Raw genomic sequence first — 18,992 nt, 5'->3', positions numbered from 1 at the left:
GGATTTTGGAAAGACTTCTTGCCTTCCTGAGATGAGATAAAGCATAGGAGATTAGGGGAGTTCAGCTTGGGGTGTGTGTGAAGTTTTCTGCATCAAGTTAGTCCAATGTCATACCGAGCAATACAATAAATACTACTGTGGAGACGAAAAGCGCTTTACTTTAATAAACCAGTGTTGATATAAGTGTTGTGGTTCCAGTGGTCGTTTTTGGATTTTCGGATTTGTTTCTGTGTTTGGATTACTAAATTTCCTTTGTTATTAGAATCAACACATGAGTTACAAATGTCTCTTGAATAGGCAGCATCTCCAAATACACGTAGCGTGGTGTGTCACCTAGTGAGAGATGTCAGTAATAAGAATGTGGAGGTCATGTTGTCACATCTGAGTGGTGATGATGCTACATCTGAAGTTCAGTGTGTAATGTTAGAATTTGGACTAATGCAGTACTATCAGTTTATTCAGTATTATATGAAGACTGTAAGACCATATGTTAGAGAAAAGAAACATGGAGTAGCCTTTTATTCAATGGGACAGAGAAGAGGAAGGCAGTATGACCAGAACCTTTAAAACAACTTAATGTTGTTTAATGTTAAAGCAGCCTTTAAACCTTTCCTATTTTTACTTCTGGATTTTATCAATATTTACAGTCATATCAAAAAATACATTTTAGAGGCATGTCACCTGGCAAGAAAGAGATTGCTTAAATATTAATGCATTATGTTTATACACTAAAACCATGACCAAGATTTTCTGTCATGTGTTGTGAAATACTTATAAATATTAACATTTGTATGCATTTCTCTCTCTATGTAACAATTTTATATCATTAACCTTACTGCTATGTTTATATATTTAAGCACTATGCTTTGTTGGATATTTTTGTAGTACATGGAGCATGGTGATTACGCTAGGATATCCAGAAAAAGACAAACCAGCTAAGTGCTTCTAAAGCATGAGACCAGTTACTAAGCACCCCTGCTTCAGTTGCAAAGATCAGGTGTTGCACTAGGCAGTTAAATCTGTCAGAGCTGACCAGCAAACGACAGTGGCAGAATAAAAAAACAGATTTGCGTCTGCCTGCTGTCTATGCCAGTAATGTGTGCCTGACATTTTTAATATAACAGTGATCACTAAGTCTTTACAGCTTTGAAAGCCAACAAAACACATAGCAATTTTTTTTCTGTAACTAGTAGTACATGGAGCAGATAAAACTCCATATACTACAAAGAATTATGAATCATGTCTCTAAAAATAATAATTTATTATGTGTTCTCAACCTGGATGCTAAGAAATTAATGTTTCGGACAGATAAGTTAGTTATGATAGGCGACCCACTCATAATCTTCTGTGTTGTACAGTACTGTGTGCTGTGATCTAGGTTGTGATTGAAAATGGTCCAAAACAGGAAACGTCCATCTTCAGATTTACCAAGTAAATAAATAAAATACAGTGGTGGTAGACGTAATAGGAAGTACTGGTTCTTCCTATTAAAGGAACTGGAAAAGTCCATCTTCCCAGTTAACAGGTAAATGAGTAAAATATGGTGGTGTTAGACCTAATAGGGAGTATTGGTTCTTCCTTTTAAAGGAATGTTTGAAGCTGAAATGGGAACATTTTTGCTGGGTGAAGTTATAACCTTGTTGATGCCTGAGAATTTTAATAAATACTGAAGCAGAAAAACAGGAAGTAAATTCAGAGACTAGCCAAGGGAAAAGAGGGAGACTGATGGACAGAAAAAAATAACTTGATAAAAATAGACCGTGATCCGTTGCTAGTGTGTATGTTGTATTGAGCAGATTAGACAAAACAGTTTATTGTTTTCTGATAGAACTACCAAGATACATGCTTACTTTTTTATCTCTAGAATTATTTTCCATTGCATTTCTTGTCCTTAATCTAAAAATCGAGCAGACATCACCATTTTTGTGGTACTTCTATTCAGCCCTGCCTCGTGCTCTGGGTTGCAGCATTATATTCATACCTTTTGGTGCCATAGACAAGAGAACTCGTGTATTACTCCTGCCAACAGTTGGATTTATTTTCTTATACTCATTCCTTCCCCACAAGGAGCTCCGGTTTATTATTTATACATTCCCAGTCTTAAATATCGTTGTTGCCAGAGGATGTTCATACCTGTGAGTATATTGAAAAGATAAAAATTCTTTATTTTATCTTTATATTGTTTTACTTGCTGCCATTGATTGTGTAAAATATGTATGAAATAAAATATAGATAGATATTCACAATGGTAGTACCATTTTAAAGTCAAAGAATTGTAACATTATAGTATTGTGGCAAATTGTAAAATATCTTGCTCCCCTATGAGTCAATGAAATATATGCAACTCATCGTTAACTTAGATGAAGCAACTGTTTTTTTGTTTTGTTTTTAATAAAAATGTGTAGTTGGTGTAGGCTGTATTCAGAAGACATGCACTTGCACCATGTTAGACTGATCAGCTTGTCTTATTTATAACACTTGTAATGTTCATCACACTCACTGCCATAGTATCAGCGATCTGAAAATAAATATCAGGAGTTTGTCTTTGTTGAGAAGGTGAAGGGTGCTTACTTGTACCACATTGTTGACCCAGACTCATGTCTGAATTTGAGACCCTGAGGACGGGAGATGACTGTCCAAAAGCAAACTTTATTTTGTTAGGGGCTGGCCAGTGCAGGAGATGCTAAGCCTATGATCTCTGGTTAAGGTTGAATGAAGACTTGATGAGTTATTTTATAAATCTGTGTGTTTAGTAATTAGTATGTGAGCACTTGGTTAATAAAGCTATTTCTCCTGCTGTAGTGCCAGTGTTTTTGCTGCCAGGGTTGACGGGCTTAAAGAAATATATAACAAAGCTGGAATTAGGACCCTGCTAAATTTTCCTGTTTTATCATTTAACTACATAGTGCAGAAGGATGAAGACCTGGTTGCGACCCAGTTAACTGGGATCGACTAGTATCCCAAGTGCCAGCAGAGCCATCAAGGGAAGGTTGGAGTGAGTGGCTAATGCCAGCTTGCCCATACTGATGTAGAGAAGCATGTTTGCTTGCTACTGTAAGTATTATAGTAGATTCACTAGCAGCCTTAGGCTGGGACTGAGGAGTGCACAGTAAGTAGCATGTACTGTTGCCAGAGTCAGGCATGAGTTGTATCCATCAGCTGCTGAAGGAGACTGTGATGTTAGGGCTAAGCAGAAAAACCTAGATGACTGCCTGAATTAAGACCTCCTTTGATTGTTATTCACTGGAAAAAAATGAATGGAGGGCTGAGGGTTGGTAGGTAGCAGAGGTAAAAATTATTTCAGGATGTTCTTTATGCATCACAGTTGACACAGATTAAAATAATGAAGAAATTAAACAGGCTGAAGACTAGCTATCACACACTCTCTCTCTTGCTCCTTTCCTCTCTGAGCAGCAATCTAATGCCAAGGTCAGTGACAACAATGGTAGTATATTGGAGCTGTTTTAGTGGGTGAGGACTAGTGAACTGCTTTTACAACGGTCTTAGAATGTCAGACATGTAGATGCTAAGTGCTGCAGGTATGTAACTTCTCCCCAAAAAAGTAAATAATATTAAAATGGATCTGCAGCCTGCATATATGTCTGAGCCCCTTGCCACCATTTGCCTTTTATACATTTATTTATCTATTGCATTTGTTAACCGGGAAAGTCCACTGGGCCTAGAAAGAGCCCATTTTCAGTGGAGGCCTGGGGAGAAAAGCTCCACATTAATTAGATACAAAAGTAAAAATGTTAATACAAGGAACAAAGTATAATGAGCAGTACTTTTACATTCATTAATTACATACAAATGTAAAAATGTTACTACGTAGAACAAAGTATTTAGAGTAGTGCTTTCATATTTAAAGAAAGTAATAGCAAATGATGATATTTCAGTGAGATATAGACATGTAAATAAAAGTGGCCAGCATTTGAACTGACAAAGAGTATAAATATTTGCTGAGTTTTTAGCAGAGAAGAGTTGATTCCAGGGTAGAAAAGAGGTGACAGAAGGGCTAAAGGAGGAAGGGTCAAGTTAAGGTGATAGCAAGGAGTCAGCATGGCAGGGAGGGGGAGAGGAGATTTTTGTAGCTGAGTGGTTAAGTTGAGGCTCTGGAAAGGGAGATGTTAGGTGTTGGGTGCAGGAGCATACTCAGTGAGAAGAGAGATGTAGTTTGAGTGATTTTTTTTTTTTAAAGGAGGCAGGCATGTTGATAGTCCTGAGTGAGGAAGGGAGATTGTTCCATAACTTGGAGACAGCATGAGAATACAGCATTTGGCTGGCGGAGATCTTGGGTTTATTGACAGACAGCATTTTGTTTTCAAATCTGAGGTGGAGATTAGGAAGGTACATGGTCAGTATGTATGAGAGGGAAGGGCAGATTTATGGTTGGTAGATAATCTTATGAGCTGTAGTTAGTTGTAGATAAGTAAGTTGGTGAGGGGCTCCTAGCCAGTTTAGTTGATGCAGAGACGAGCAGTGGCGGGTAGAAAAATTTGCATTTGTGACAGATTTATCAAGTTTGTTGTAGCAAGAGGCTAGTTTAGTTTTTAAGGAGGATTGTAGATTCGTGAGGATGGGGGCGCCATATAGAAAAGTTGGAAGTCCAGGGCTTTTTTAGTGGAGAGGCTAAGGAAATAGTTGTGCCTATAGAGGGCACCTAGCTTTGGATGGGTTTTTTGATGTTGCTGTGGATGTGAAGGTCAAAGGTTAATTTGTCATCAATGATGACACCTAGCAATTTGGTGCTAGGGACAACATCAGTGATAGTGTTGTTATGCGAACGAACAATGAATAGTGACTTGTCGACAGGGCTAAATTTTGTGGGGGTAAATATTAGGAGTTTTGTTTTATTGGGGTTAAGGACAAGATGGTTCTGAAACATCCAGGATTCGGTGGCGGTAAATGCTACTTGGGTAAGATGTTGTAATACAGTGTCAGATTTAGAAGAGCAGATGATAGTCGAGTCATCTGCATATTGGATGACAGTACTGTCACTAAGAGTGTTATGAAAGTTATTGACAAATATACTGAATAGGAGGGGAGCCAGAATTGAACCTTGGGGGAACACCTGTATTTATAGTAATGAACAGGAAAAAAGAATGCTGCCACATAGTAGATTGTTGCCTATTGCTAAGATAGTAAACCATTGTAAGGTGGGGGGAGATAGGCTGAGGTTAGAGAGTTTAGTAAGCAGTAGGGAGTGAGAAATAGTGTCAAGTGCCTTAGATAAATCAAGAAAGAGTGGAGATACTAAGGAGCCAGCATTTTGTGCTGTATTTACTGTGTCCAAGAAGGAAATAAGGGCAGTGTTGGTGCTATGTCCAGGCCTAAAGCCATGTTGAGTGGGAGAAAGGATTTGGTGTTTTACGAGTGAGCAAATCATCATTGCCATCATTTTCTAAAGTACTTGGTGAGCAGGATATCCCCAGTACCATTCTCCAACTGACCTTGTGGGATCCAGAGATGATCCCTGGCAAGTTGAGAGATCTAATCTCTCAAACATGTCTTTGGTCTGCATTTGGGCATCGTCTGACTGGCTGTGTCTCGTGTACCTCTCATGGGAGGTACCCAGAGGGCAAACTCACAAGATGCCCAAACTACTTAAATTTATTCTTCTCAACAAGGAGGAACAGTGGCTGTACTCCATGGTCCTCCCACATTGCCAAGCTCCTCAATCTGTCATTGAGGACGAGCCCAGCAATTCTGTGAAGGAACCTCAGTTCTGCAGCTTGTATCAATGAATCAAGGATTTCTCCCTTTTTGTCACTGTCCAGAAGCTTCTGATCATATGTGAGGATGGAGACATAGTTTGCAAATTTTCTTCCCAGATGCTTAATCTTGGCAGCAAATTATTGGAGTACACACTGAAGATCAGTCAGTTTTGAAGAATAATACAATATCGTCTTCAAATAGTGAAGATCTAGCCCCCATGTCACCAAACTGGATATTCTCCAGAGCTTGTCTGTACCTTTATATCTATGAAATCACAAATAAGAGGTAAAGTGAGACACACCCATCACCAAATTTTACACCCACCTTGAATGAGGACATGGTTGTCACACTTTAAATGCAAGGACAAGGTAACAGATAACAGTGGCCTTGAGACCACATAGTGTTGTAGTTTTGGACAGAAAATCTGGAGGATGCAGTCATATGACTTTTCCAGGTCAATAAACAAATATAGACAGTCAGCAAATTCCCATGTCCCCTTCAGTATTTCTGCAAGAACAAAGAGCTAATCTATGTTCCACAGTAAGGGTTCTCCTAAATGGTTGGTTAAAGTCTCCTTTTCAGCATTTTGACATGTACTTTCCCCAGGGAGGCTGAAGAGTGTGATCCTTCTGTAATTCATAGCTATGCAGCTGTTCCCTGTTTGAAATTGGGGTCCAGTGCCTTATTTTGCCAGTCTAGTGGTACTGTCATCCTTGGACTATTGATAAGAGTATTAATTACATCCCAACCAGTGGTGCAGATGGCATTTGAATACCATCAGTGCGACTTCCCACTACACTTTATATTTATTTATCCTACAAGATAGGTTCCTTCTCGAAGATTATCAAATGCTTTATCACTTGGAAAAATCCATACCTGATTAGAAATTTGGGATTTTGGCCACTTTGTTGGACCATGATCCTGTATCTGTTGGATTCTTAAAAAAATTGGAAATGAATGAAGATACCTGGAATCTGAATTTGTTTTACTGTAAGGTCCAGCTTTTGTAAGCTGTTTTGGGTGATGGCAATTGTTGGCTCCGACTCGGCCATACTCTTAGTTCAAAGTCTTCAATTGGCTCATGGCTAAGAGGTATCCCATCATGCAACAGGTCTATTCCCCAGATCTCATTTGCCGCTCATTACGCTCGGACGTGGTCTCGCTTTTGGCCATGGCTAAGTATACTGTTTATAAAAGTTTTATAAACTGTTGATTTGTTGTTGCTCTAAAAAAAGCTATTTTCATATCTCTGTGTGTGTGCTAGTGGTGTTTTACTGCCTTTGTTTGTTTCTCTTGCTGTTTTTGTGGCTTTGTCTTGGCTGTTTTGGTATCCCATTCATTTCTTTCCCCACGGGCTAGGCCCGTTTAAGTTAGAGGACCTAGTCCTCCCCATTGTTTCTGTGTGATATTTGGTTTGGGTGCTCCATTCTGTTAGCATTAGTGTTGTTGTGTCTGGCTAGTGGTGCTATCTTGCCTTTGTTTCCCCGGGCTAGGCCTGTTTAAGTTAGAGTACCTAGTCCTCTCTGTTTTCTTTCCCACCGGTTTCTATGCCGTTTTAGTTAGAGGCTCTGTTTCTTGTGCGGGGTTAGTTGGGTCTAGTGTGTGTACGTATTACTTTGTTCCTTTCAGCATGTCCAAGGATTCTAAGGAACACAGGCCTTCGGGCTTTAAAAAGTGTGTTGAATGCAACAATAAAATGTCTTTAACTGATGGACACTCTGTGTGCGTATACTGCTTGGGGGCTATTCACTTCCAAGAGTCCTGCTTGTTTTGTCATTCGTTCAGTCCCCGTGTGCTACAGGAGAGGAAGAACAAGCTCATTTTGAAAGGACTGCTTAAACACTCCTTTGAGGAACACTTGGCTAAGTCTTCCAGTGCATTATCCCCAGCTAAAAAGGGCAAAAAGACTTCTAAGAAGCACTCTCCAGCTCCGTCTGTTTCTTCGGAGCCGCCAGAGAAAGTTGGTAGAACAGCTTCTCCTTCTTCGATTCCTTTGCCCTCGGTGCCAACAGAAGGTAGTCTCTTGACTAAGTCCATATCGGCTCCCAGCCTTTCGGAGCCGGTCACAGATATTTTGGTTCGGAGCCAGTCTCCAATTATTTGACCGGTTTCTCCTTCACGCAAGTCCCCTCCTGTAGGGAGATCCAGATCTCCTACATTATCTTCCAGGTCTTCCAGGACCCTTTCCGATGAGGACGTTGATAGGGTGGTGAAGAAACTGCTTCAGTCATCAGTGTTGGTCAAATTGATTTCGGCTCCAACCCAGTCGGCTCTGGAGCCTATGGACTCTTCATCCTTTGTTGTTCCTCCTCCGAGCCTTTCTCAGTCTTTGGAGCCAGAGTTGTCAGTTCCGTCAGGTCGGTTCCAGTAGCTTCACCTGGCCTCTCGGTTCCGATTTTTGCTCCAACCCTGTCGGCTCCATCCACGGGGTCGAGGGTCCACGGTTCTCCGGTCGGACCCGAGTGGGAGGGATCGGATCAATCTTCATCGGTTCCGAGCCTTCCTCTCGGTGCTTTGGCTCGAATGAGCTTGGACCTGACATCTGCTTTGGACCTCATCTCCTTGGTGCCAAGGGCTACTACTGTTTCCTCTACAGCTAGTCAGACTTCGGAGCCAGGGGGATCAGCCTTCGAGGTTATGAGGAGTGTGCTGGCCAGGTCATCAGCTTCATCCTATGGCACCGATACTCTGCACCCTCCAGCACCGGTGTCAGTTTCAGATCACGTTCTATCCATGGGCAGCGGAGACCCTAAACCTCAGGATACCTCCATGAGTGGTCCCCAACTTTCTGAAGTCTCCCCAGAGTTTTTGCCTGAGGAACCCGCCAGAAGGAGATTGTGTAAGAGGAAACACCTTGACTCCCCGGATGAGTCTCTCACATCGGACACTGACCTCGAGGAGTCATAGGTGTCCCCCAAGTCATCTTCTGAAGAGATCTCTTTTTCAGATATCCTGGAGATCTTGAAGCAGAGAGAGGCTGGCCCTCCAAATCCCCTTCTGATGAGGAGTCTATGTTCCTGAACGCTTTTGGGTCTCAACCCTCCCCCTCTTGGGTTTCTCTCCCTTTTGATGAGCTACTAGATCTTGTCTGTCGAAAGGTGTGGGAAACTCCTGACACTGTGGAACTGGTCCCTTGGAGACCCAATAAGTTTTTGTCCGCCCCCTCTGACAAGGAATATCTAACTAAAGGAGTTCCAGTAGATGCCATGGTGGTGGCAGCAGCCACCAAGAAGGAACTTGCTGACACTTCGTCTACCGTCCATCCACCTAACATGGAGTCCCGGGCTGTGGACAGGTATGGGAAGCATGTGTTTACCTCAGCGGCCTTTACACTGTGGTCACTGAACTACTTAATGCATTTTACAAGGCTCCAGAGAGATCTCCTAAAAGAGCTAGGAGATTCTCTACAGGGTAAAATTTCTGATGCCGTGGCACAGAAATTCAATGCACCGATGTCTACCCTAAATTCCCTTACCAACTCCTCCATGACGCTGATCTCATACGGAGCCGATGGAGCAAGTAGGGCAGCAGGTTCTGGAGTCTCTCTTTGGAGACACTCCTGGATGCCCCTGTGCAATTTTGCGGAGGCCTTCAAGTCTACGTTCACTAATGCCCACTTTGATGGTTCATCGTTGTTCGGAACCAAGGTGAAGGACACTCTCACTAGGTGCGAACAAGAAGGAAAAATCCTGTCTGCCATGGGAGTCTGTTTTTCCATGCCTTCTAGACCTTACCTCAAGGGCCAGAAGGGTGGGAAAATGTGGTTCAGAAAGTCGCAGAGGTTTTTTCAAGGCACACAAAGTGATTCCCCCTCTGGAGGCAGGGGGGGTGGGAATTCAGGTAGATGCCACCCTAGAGGCAGAGGAGGCCCGCGTAACGAGGGGGACCATGATTCCTTCCGTGGTTCTCCCTACCAGCGCTCCTGAAGGGAGGTCCGACTGTGCGTCTCTGGAGCTGGTCGGGGGTCGCATTTCTTTATACCCAGAAGCCTGGCAAGACGTCACCCAAGATGAGTGGGTATTAAAGATAATTTCCAGAGGTTATCATATTCCCTTCTCTTCTCCTCCCTCGCCAACCAGGAGAATCCCAGACATTCCACCCAGTCACAGGGATTCCGCGACTTTAGAAATAAAAAAGTTGCTTTCGAAGGGAGCCATCCAGCCTGTCCCTGCAGACCAAGTAGGATTAGGGACTTACTCCAGATTCTTTTTGGTGCCGAAAAGAACAGGGGACCTGAGACCCATCTTTGATCTCACCACAGCCCCCAGGGTGTTCACCAAACGCATGGCAGTGGTAACGGCTCACTTGAGATGTCAGGGATTCCAAGTGTTTCCGTACCTGGACGACTGGCTCCTTTCTGCCACCACCAGGCATCTACTGTTACAGACCAGGGACGCCATCATTACACTGTGCCAAAGGTTAGGAATTACTCTAAATTGGGAAAAATCTACCTTGTTGCCCTTGCAGCATGTCACTTTTATCGGCGCCACGCTAGATACGGTGCTCATGAGGGCCTTCTTACCAGAAGACAGAATTCAGGCTTTACAACAGCAAGTCTACGCCTTACTACCATTGAGGAAGGTCAAAGCAAAAGTGGTCCTCAAGTTATTAGGGACCATGGCTGCCACGATCATGTTAGTTCCCCTTGCCAGACTACACACGAGGGTTCTTCAGTGGCTGCTTTTCACCCAATGGTCACTACAGTATCTTCCACTCTCCTGTTCTATTCTGATTATGGACACGTGGAAGTGGGATCTACGCTGGTGGCTTCAGGCCAGCAATCTCAAAGTGGGCAAGCCTTTTGTCCCATCTTCTCCAGTTGCCACGGTGACCACTGATGCCTCCCAGATTGGGTGGGGGGACATTATCTTGGCAGGACTGTCCAAGGCACGTGGCAGGATCACAAGACTCATTTGCATATCAGTGTCCTGGAGATGAGAGCAGTGCTATTAGCGTTGCAAGCACTTCAGAGCTTTCTTCCTCTAGGGACAATTGCAATCCATTCAGACAACATGTCAGTGTAATGGTACCTGAACAAACAGCGAGGAAACAAATCATACCCCCTTTGCAGAGAGGCACTTCGAGTTTGGCAGTGGGAGGTGTCTTCCCAATGCTTTCTAGTTGCAATGGACATACCAGGGAAGTCCAGCGTGATTGCCGACAGGCTGAGCAGAGCTATCCTAATGCCTCATGAGTGGTCCCTGAACAGTTATGTTGTGGAAGAGATATTCCACAGATGGGGTCAGCCTTGCTGCAATCTATTTGCCAGCTCTCTCAATGCCAAATGCAGCAGCTACTTCACCCTTATCCCCCCCCCCCGGAGGGAGAGACACCCAGGGATGCTCTGGCTCACAATTGGCCCTATGGTCTTCTCTACACCTTTCCACTATTACCTCTCATATCAAAGGCCATTCAGAAAGCACAGTCTTTGGGAAGCAAAATGATCCTCATTGCCCCACACTGGCCTCATCAGATTTGGTTTCCCCTCCTTCAACCCTATCTAATGGACAAGCCCTGGATTCTGGACCCAGTTCCGGATCTGCTGACTCATATGTCAGGACAGTTCCATCCTTCCATCTAGACCCTCAAGTTGACAGCTTGGCTGCTACAGTTCCATCCTTAGTCAGGCTTCATGATTTTTTTTCGCCGGAAGTGGTCCATATTCTATCATCTTCCCACAAGCCTTCTACCATGAAGATTTATTCCAGTAAGTGGAAAAGATTTTCTATTTGGGCCCGTGAGAAACATATACTGATCCTAATACAGTGCCTATTTTGGCAATATTGGAATTTCTTTCTCAACTATTAAGTCAGGGTTCAGCTGCGGCAACCATTAAAGTACAATTGGCAGTGATTTCTACCTTTCACGTTGCCAGTGAGCCCAACATTATGGCACATAGGCTTTGTAGGGCTTTTCTTAGAGGGACATTGTTACTCCAACCTCCAGTCTTTGATCCGGTGATGCCATGGGACCTCAATTTTGTACTACAGAAGCTCACTTCAACTCCCTTTGAGCCCACAGCTGCGTGTAACATTAGATTTTTGTCATGGAAGACAGTATTCTTGGTAGCCATAACTTCAGCTAGGCGGGTCTCTGAACTCCAAGCATTATCGATTAGGCCACCTTATTTGGTGTTTCACAAAGATAAGGTTTCCTTAAGAACCAACCCTTCTTTTGTTCCAAATGTTGCCTCTGTTGTCAATATCAACCATTCCATTGAGTTGCCTGTGTTTTTTCCTGAATTCTCCAACAAGGCAGAATTTAAGTTTCATCAGCTAGATGTTCATAGACAATTGCGTTTCTGTTTACATAGGACAAAAGACTTAAGAAAATCAGATCAAATGTTTGTCTCATTTTCAGACACTAGACTTGTGGTTCCTGTTTCCAAGGTAACCTTGTCTCGCTGGATCTCCAATTGCATCTCATTTATTTATGTTTCCAATGGCAAAGAGTTACCCTTTAAAGTGAAGGCTCATTTTACACGATCTGTGGCTACCTCAACTGAGTTTTAGGCTAGGATGTCTATGGATGATATTTGTGCTGCAGCAATATTGGCTTTGCCTCATACCTTTATTAGTCACTACAAATTAGATTTGATCTGTAGAGGCAGATCTTCCTTTGGTTCCATGGTGCTCAAGAGTATTTTTCACTGAGCGAGCCAAGATCAAGGTGCTAGGGATGCTGTCCCATGGGTAAGAACGAAGGCGAGATTGGACTACATAACATCAAGAAGTTATGTACTCACCATAATGTTCAATGTATGTAGTCCATCTCGCCTTACATTCTTACTAACCCTCCCTCCTTCCCCCTCCTGGAGGACCTGGGGTATTGTCTCTAGGTGTCAGTAGTCCTTTCTATTGGGGTTGTTGTTCTTCTCAGTGTGCACGTGTGTGAGCTTGCAGCAAACAAGATCTGGCGAATAGACCTGTTGTGTGATGGGATACCTCTTAGCCACGAGCCAATTGAAGACTTTGAGCTAGAGTATGGCAGAATCGGAGCTGAGGTTCGGCTCTGAACCCACGGGTAAGAATGTAAGGCGAGATGGACTACATACATCGAACATTATGGTGAGTACATAACTTCTTGTTTTCACCCATAATCTCTTGTACGTCTTTGTTCACTTTAAATAGAGTCCAGTTTTTCCTCATAATACTTCTCACTTGGTTACATAATCCATCATACGTGAGTACCATAGAGTTCTCATATCTGCCTTCCACTAACATTTCACCTTTCTCTCCAGTTCTATTACCCAATAGTGGTTTGTACCTAACCCCCCAATTGTTGATGACCATTTGGTACGAATTGTCCAACAATTTTTTGGGGTACCCCCTTTCACTAAACAACCTTTTAACCACATCCAACTCTTGTTTACAACCTTTTTTGGAATAACACATACGTGCTACCTGTATTAATTGCCCTTTGACTATATTTTTATTTATAAAATAAGGGTGGCTACTATTGTAGTCCAGATAGTCGTTAGAAAATGTGGATTTCCTATATATAGTAGAGGAAAAACATTTCTCTTCTATAGCTTTCCAAATTAACATGTCCAAGTAATTTATTATGCTATTATTATGTGAGGAGGTAAACCTGAAATACTCACAGACCCCACTGAGTTATTCACAAAATCTTTCCCCTACACTATCCTTCTTCCACAGAATGAATATATCATCCAAAAATCTTAAATAGATAGAATATTCATTCCTGAATTCGCTGTTAAAAATGTATTGTTTTTCCCAACTATACATGACCAAGTTGGCAAAAACAGGTGCACAACTTGTGCCCATAGCAATACCTTCTGTTTTGCGAAAATATTCCCCCTCAAATAAAAAAAAGTTATTTTTCAATATACTATCCATTAACAGGCACCTGTGGTGGTGGTGCTGCGGTAGCATTGTCGCCTCACAGTAAGACGCTGTCCGGTTCAATTCTCAGCCAGAGTGTCTTCTGCGTGGAAACATGCGTGAATGGGCGTACCTTCATTGAAGGTTGTGCGTCAGGCCTGGCAAGCCGGTACATAAATATCAACTGCCGATCATTAGCAGACCGGAGTTCCGCTGTGGCGACCCCTAACCGGAAAAAGCCGAAAGACACAAACAAACAAACTATCCATTAACAGCATCACAAAGTTTATCAACGTGTTATTGAGTGTTGTAGTTTCACGAAGGGCTTTGTAGAAAAACTCCAACCCTAGAACCTGGGGAATAGACGTAAATATATCATATACGTCGATGGTAGAAAAACTGCATTCATCCATGTAAATATCATTATTTATACATTATAAAAAATCCCAAGAGTCTTTTAAAATATGAGGGATAGGTATCATTGCATTTCTTACCAGTCTATCGACAAACACTCCTAAGGTATAGGTGATACTAAATCTCAATGAAATTATTAGTCTATATGGGGGTTCCTCAATATTCTTATGCACTTTGGGAGTTCCGAATACAGTTGGTATGACAGGATGTTCTTTAACCAAGAAATTAAACACTATCTCATTAATATTACCTTGGAGCAAACTGTCCTCAATCATGAGCTGGATCTTCCTTTGGGCTATATTTATCTCATTTCTTGAGACCACCTGATATTTCTCCTCATCATGCACCATGGCTAGAATGCTGCAATTGTAGTCCATCCTATTCACCAATACTATGCCACCCCCTTTGTCGGGCTTTATTACCCTTACTTCTCTGTTAGTTCTTAACTTCTCTAATAAATTGATCTCACCCTGGGAAGAGTTGTAAATACCTTTCTTACTGTCCTTATGTAATTTATAAATTTCTTGAGTGCATCGTGAGGTGGAGGGGTGAGTTATAAACACATCTCTATCTTGCCCATTTTAAAACAGAGATCACTTGAATTGTAATTTTATGCAGTTTTATGTATAACATATTTTTATTTTTTTTAGTGTTTAATATATATACAAGTGTCATTTTCAAAGGCATTGCAAATGTGAACTGTGGAATAAGATGATTTTATCATTTAGAATGTTTCATGTAATCAAAATGAGGCATTTTTTTAAACGTGGGGAAAGGAGGAAATTTTTGATTGGTTGTGCGTTGAGCACAAGGGTATTTAAACTGTATACAGGTTTGGATAAATCAGTTCTGATGAAGTCCAGGTTGCTGGATGAAAGCACTTAACTGATTTCTGTGTTTATAATAAACAATTGGATCTACAACGTGGTGCATTTTATTGCAAGGGTTGCTGCCAAGTTGGGCAAGAAGGTGTTTCATTTTTTTTTATATTTACAAATGTACCAACATATAGATATGCGAATATATTTGCACATATTCATAATTTTCCTTGCAGTAATATTAAATTTTCATCCCTATTAGACCCCCACTCCTTTTTCCATAACCACCTCGATTTTACTTTAGTGTTGCTAAAATCCATTTACCATTAAACATAATTTCATTTATTCTTTCCATCCATATAACCCATATGACATAAAATACTCTTTTATCTATTATTTTAACATATTCTTTATCTGTATTTATAATATCCATATTTAATTGTACCCATGTTTATTTTATCCACCTCTTTTATATTTTCACAAAATCTTCTTTACATAGTTTTCTCTCATAGCTTTTTACTGTCTTACATTTCAAAAATACATGTTCAGTTTTTTTCTTCTTCTTTACAATGTAAATATATTCTATCACCTTTCTTTTTAAATTGCATATTTCCTTTTATTGGTAATTTGTCTATTACCAGTCCCCACAAAAAGTCTTGGCATTCTACTCTGTGATTACACCATTTGCTTCTTATTTTTATAGCTTTCATTTTTTTTTTCATTTGTTAAATTTTCCCATAGTTTTAGATAGTAATGTTTTATCATTACATTTGTGTACCATACTTTTCTTTCTTTTTCTTTCTATAACAGTTTTTGTTTTCCACAAAAATATTTTTTCTTGGTAGCATTTTATTTCATCATTTATACACTCTTTTCCTCTTACCCTGAAATTTGTCATACTTACATTTATACAGTTTTAGTACTGATCTCTAATACTTCTCATTTATCCATTTTAACACTTTGTACAAATTTAATGACGCAGCATATACCACTGGGATTATTAACCGTAAACCTCCTTCCTCTTTACATACAAAGCTTTTCATTTTACTGGCTTTAATCTAGAGCCCCATATAAATGAAGAAAAAGAGGTTGCTAACCAAGTGTGACTAACCTGGTCAACAATGGATTAATAAATAAATAAATGTATTACATTTAGGAATGTCTCAGGAGTACTGTTTTACTAAAATGATAAAAATAAAAGTACTATCACTATGCCATCCTATGGAATAATGACGTTTAGCTCTCTAGCCTTCTGAAAATATTAACTGTACTTATTTCCATCCTGGGATAATAAACAGCAAAATGAAGAATTAAACTGAAAAACAATTTAGATGAGGTGGTACATAACACAGATTATTTCCTGGAGACGTACAAAATGTAAATTGTCCTTATTTAATACTGGCCATTTTGCAGGAGCTTGTGATCTTATCAGTGACAGTTTTGTCTATTTCTGCTCCCCATTTATAAGGGGTCATACCTTTCAGATTGTTTGACATTCTAATGAAATGTTTGAGGAATTATACTGGGATGGTTAAAAAATGTCATTGGATTGTACTTCTTACTTCAGATGCAAAGCAGCAATTTTTCTTTAGTTTTAATGAAGAAGAATCTTTTAGGGTCTCTTTATTTAAATTTTGATTTGACAGTTCACGTTTTATAATATTCATTTATTTGTGTTTATTTATAATATCATCTCTACCAAGCTCTTGTATGACTTATCCCAGTGAAAATCTTAAGACAATGGAGAAAGTATATCTAGCCAAGAAATTACCTTCTTAATGAAAAAAAAAAAACGGAAAGTATGTTGATTATGTAATATCACTCACTTTGGATCACTAAATATTCCCAATTCATAAAATCCATATAACATTCTTTATAACATAGTATCCTTAGTTAATCAATTAGACACATTGAAAATAACAGCTGTTAAACAAATATACCTTCTTGAGTAAAAGATTACCTTACATTTTTATTTTGATTTTACATGTATTTACTGGGATAGTACACTGATCACAAGTGAACATTTGCAAGTACTGCAGGGGTTAAATAATTCCAAAGTAGAAAAAAGTGTAACGGAGGAATTAAGTTGTGCATATCAAAAACAGAACAGAAAGTAACAATATATAACAAATACTGTACAGTACCGATTAATAGAAATAGCAACAATTAGGAGAGAAATGCACATTTTACACTTTTACATAATTATGTTTCAGGTTTACATTATGGTGGGAATGCTGTGGAGGTAATGAAAGTCAAGACAGGGGAGAGTGGGGGAAATTAAGTTAAGAGGTGACAGTAGTTAAGAGAGAGTAAGGCTAGATATTGAGAGTCCCTTATGTGATGTGGCCTGCTATGTAGCAAGTACAGTTTGATTTGTTGTGGAGGATTTTTTTAAAGTTCAGCTCTGAAGGTGGGAAGGGGGATTGCAGTCCCTTTAAGTGGGGGATGTTACTGATCAGGAATAGGTTTAATGATGCACATTTGAAGCTGTTATAATAACACGATATTAAAATTGTATACAGTTGTCCATGGAAACGACAGTAGAGAACTATTCTTACAAGACTGCTGTGGGTTTTGATGTACCATTAAAGTTAAAAATAAGATAAGCGGAGGATAAATGTGATTAATTTCATGTTAAGAACTTAACTGTAAATGGAGATTTTTTTCCAGTTTGCTAGCTTAGGACTTTAACATTCTACATACTTAAAATCCTGAAATGAAGAAATTCACTCATCTCTTCTCTTTTCTACAGCTTTAAATGGATAAACAGTTTTGTCAGGTCACAAAACTGAATTAATCAGATCTGGCTTTAAAATTATTTACAAGAGATAACAGTAAGAAAAGCTTTGGAGACATTACTAACTGGCACTAAACATCATACATTGCCTAGTGATGAAACTTTAAAACTGAAGCAAAAAGTTTAAACACTTTTAATTAACTAAACAGGTAGATAAACGCATTCATTCTGTATATTATCCCACAGACAGACCTTAGCATCTTCTGATAATGTGAACCCAGCCTGATCTGAGCCATTGTTATTGACGGACCTAACAGTCAGTTTTGCCAAGAATTTTAAATCTAGCATTGATCCTTGACATCTACATAAGATGTCTGTCGTAGTAAGAATATACTAATGATACCTTTCCTGCTGTCTGTTTCCCTTCCTGTTGATAGATAAGATCAAGAGTATTCCAGCATTCATCTGTCATGGGGGTTACAGAAGATTTCAACAGCTGAATACTTGTTTTTCTATCAGCAGTTAACAAGGATAGGGAAAAAACTTATCAGCTGTATTTCCCAGGCCCTGATCCATATAATCAAAAGCTGCAATCTAAAGGATTCACCCAAAATTAATTTGCCACCTCCTACTCATGTCTTCATTTTCAGGCATTCCCAGAAAATGTGCCACCTGGAACCTATAACCTATTTGAGACATTATCAGCATGTGGAAGAGAATGCAAAAAAAAGGCTGCTCTTTCTGGTGTCCAGAATAATCAGAATATGTATTTCCTTGTGAAAATCCTCTACCTTTGTGAGGAGGTGGTAACATGAAAATATTTCAAAATTCTTTTCTGATTTCTGCATAGGAGTTCCTTTCTAACTCCACCTCATTTAACTGGAGTAACATTTTCCAGCTGAAGTTGCATTTTCCTTATTATATTGTAAATAACAGAAATACGCCTGTTGTTCACACTGGTTCCTGTTTGCAGATTTATAATACAGGTCAAAAGAGAGGGGATCTTTCTTGTTTATTTGGTGTTTTGCTTTGCTGGTTAATCAAGTTTTACTGTGCTTACTCATACAAAAAAATATCCCTACAACATGCTCTGTCTGTAGCTCTTCATATGATTTAAGTACACCGTGAAGAAGCTGAGTCCATACCCATGTACCATTGTCTTACCACCTCTCATAGGGGAAACATTAATCCTGCCTGTTGAAGTCTGTTATGCTCACCTCCCTGTTGAAATGTTGGCACGCATGACAGAACAAAAAAGGTTGAAAATCTAGAAGAAGAGTGAATCTTAAACATCACTCTTCTTCTTTAAACTTTGTTTTGCAGGGGGCAAGCCCTTCTGCACCCCCCCAAACGTGTATATATACTAACTTTGAGATTATCATACCTTGGAGAAATGGGAATATTCTGGGAAATAGCCATCTCAGACTTAGTATATGTAAGTCTTTTTCAGCCATTCAGTCTCTG

The 18,992-nt window shown here is 40.1% G+C and overlaps 1 protein-coding gene across 1 annotated transcript in view; it reads left to right on the top strand.

The window, feature by feature from the left end:
• Positions 1 to 18,992, top strand: part of LOC122797703 (dol-P-Man:Man(7)GlcNAc(2)-PP-Dol alpha-1,6-mannosyltransferase-like) — a 290,834-nt gene that overhangs the window by 66,872 nt on the left and 204,970 nt on the right. Inside the window, exon 3 of the mRNA XM_044066238.1 lies at positions 1,912 to 2,135. Coding sequence (XP_043922173.1) covers positions 1,912 to 2,135 — 224 coding nt within the window. The remainder of the gene's footprint in view (positions 1 to 1,911; positions 2,136 to 18,992) is intronic.

This window comes from Protopterus annectens, chromosome 3.part1, assembly GCF_019279795.1.
Source record: "Protopterus annectens isolate FY-2018-M chromosome 3.part1, PAN1.0, whole genome shotgun sequence".
In the NCBI taxonomy this organism is placed as follows: domain Eukaryota; kingdom Metazoa; phylum Chordata; order Ceratodontiformes; family Protopteridae; genus Protopterus; species Protopterus annectens.
The sequence above is the reverse complement of the archived record's forward strand: the minus strand, read 5'-3'. Positions and strand labels throughout refer to the sequence as shown.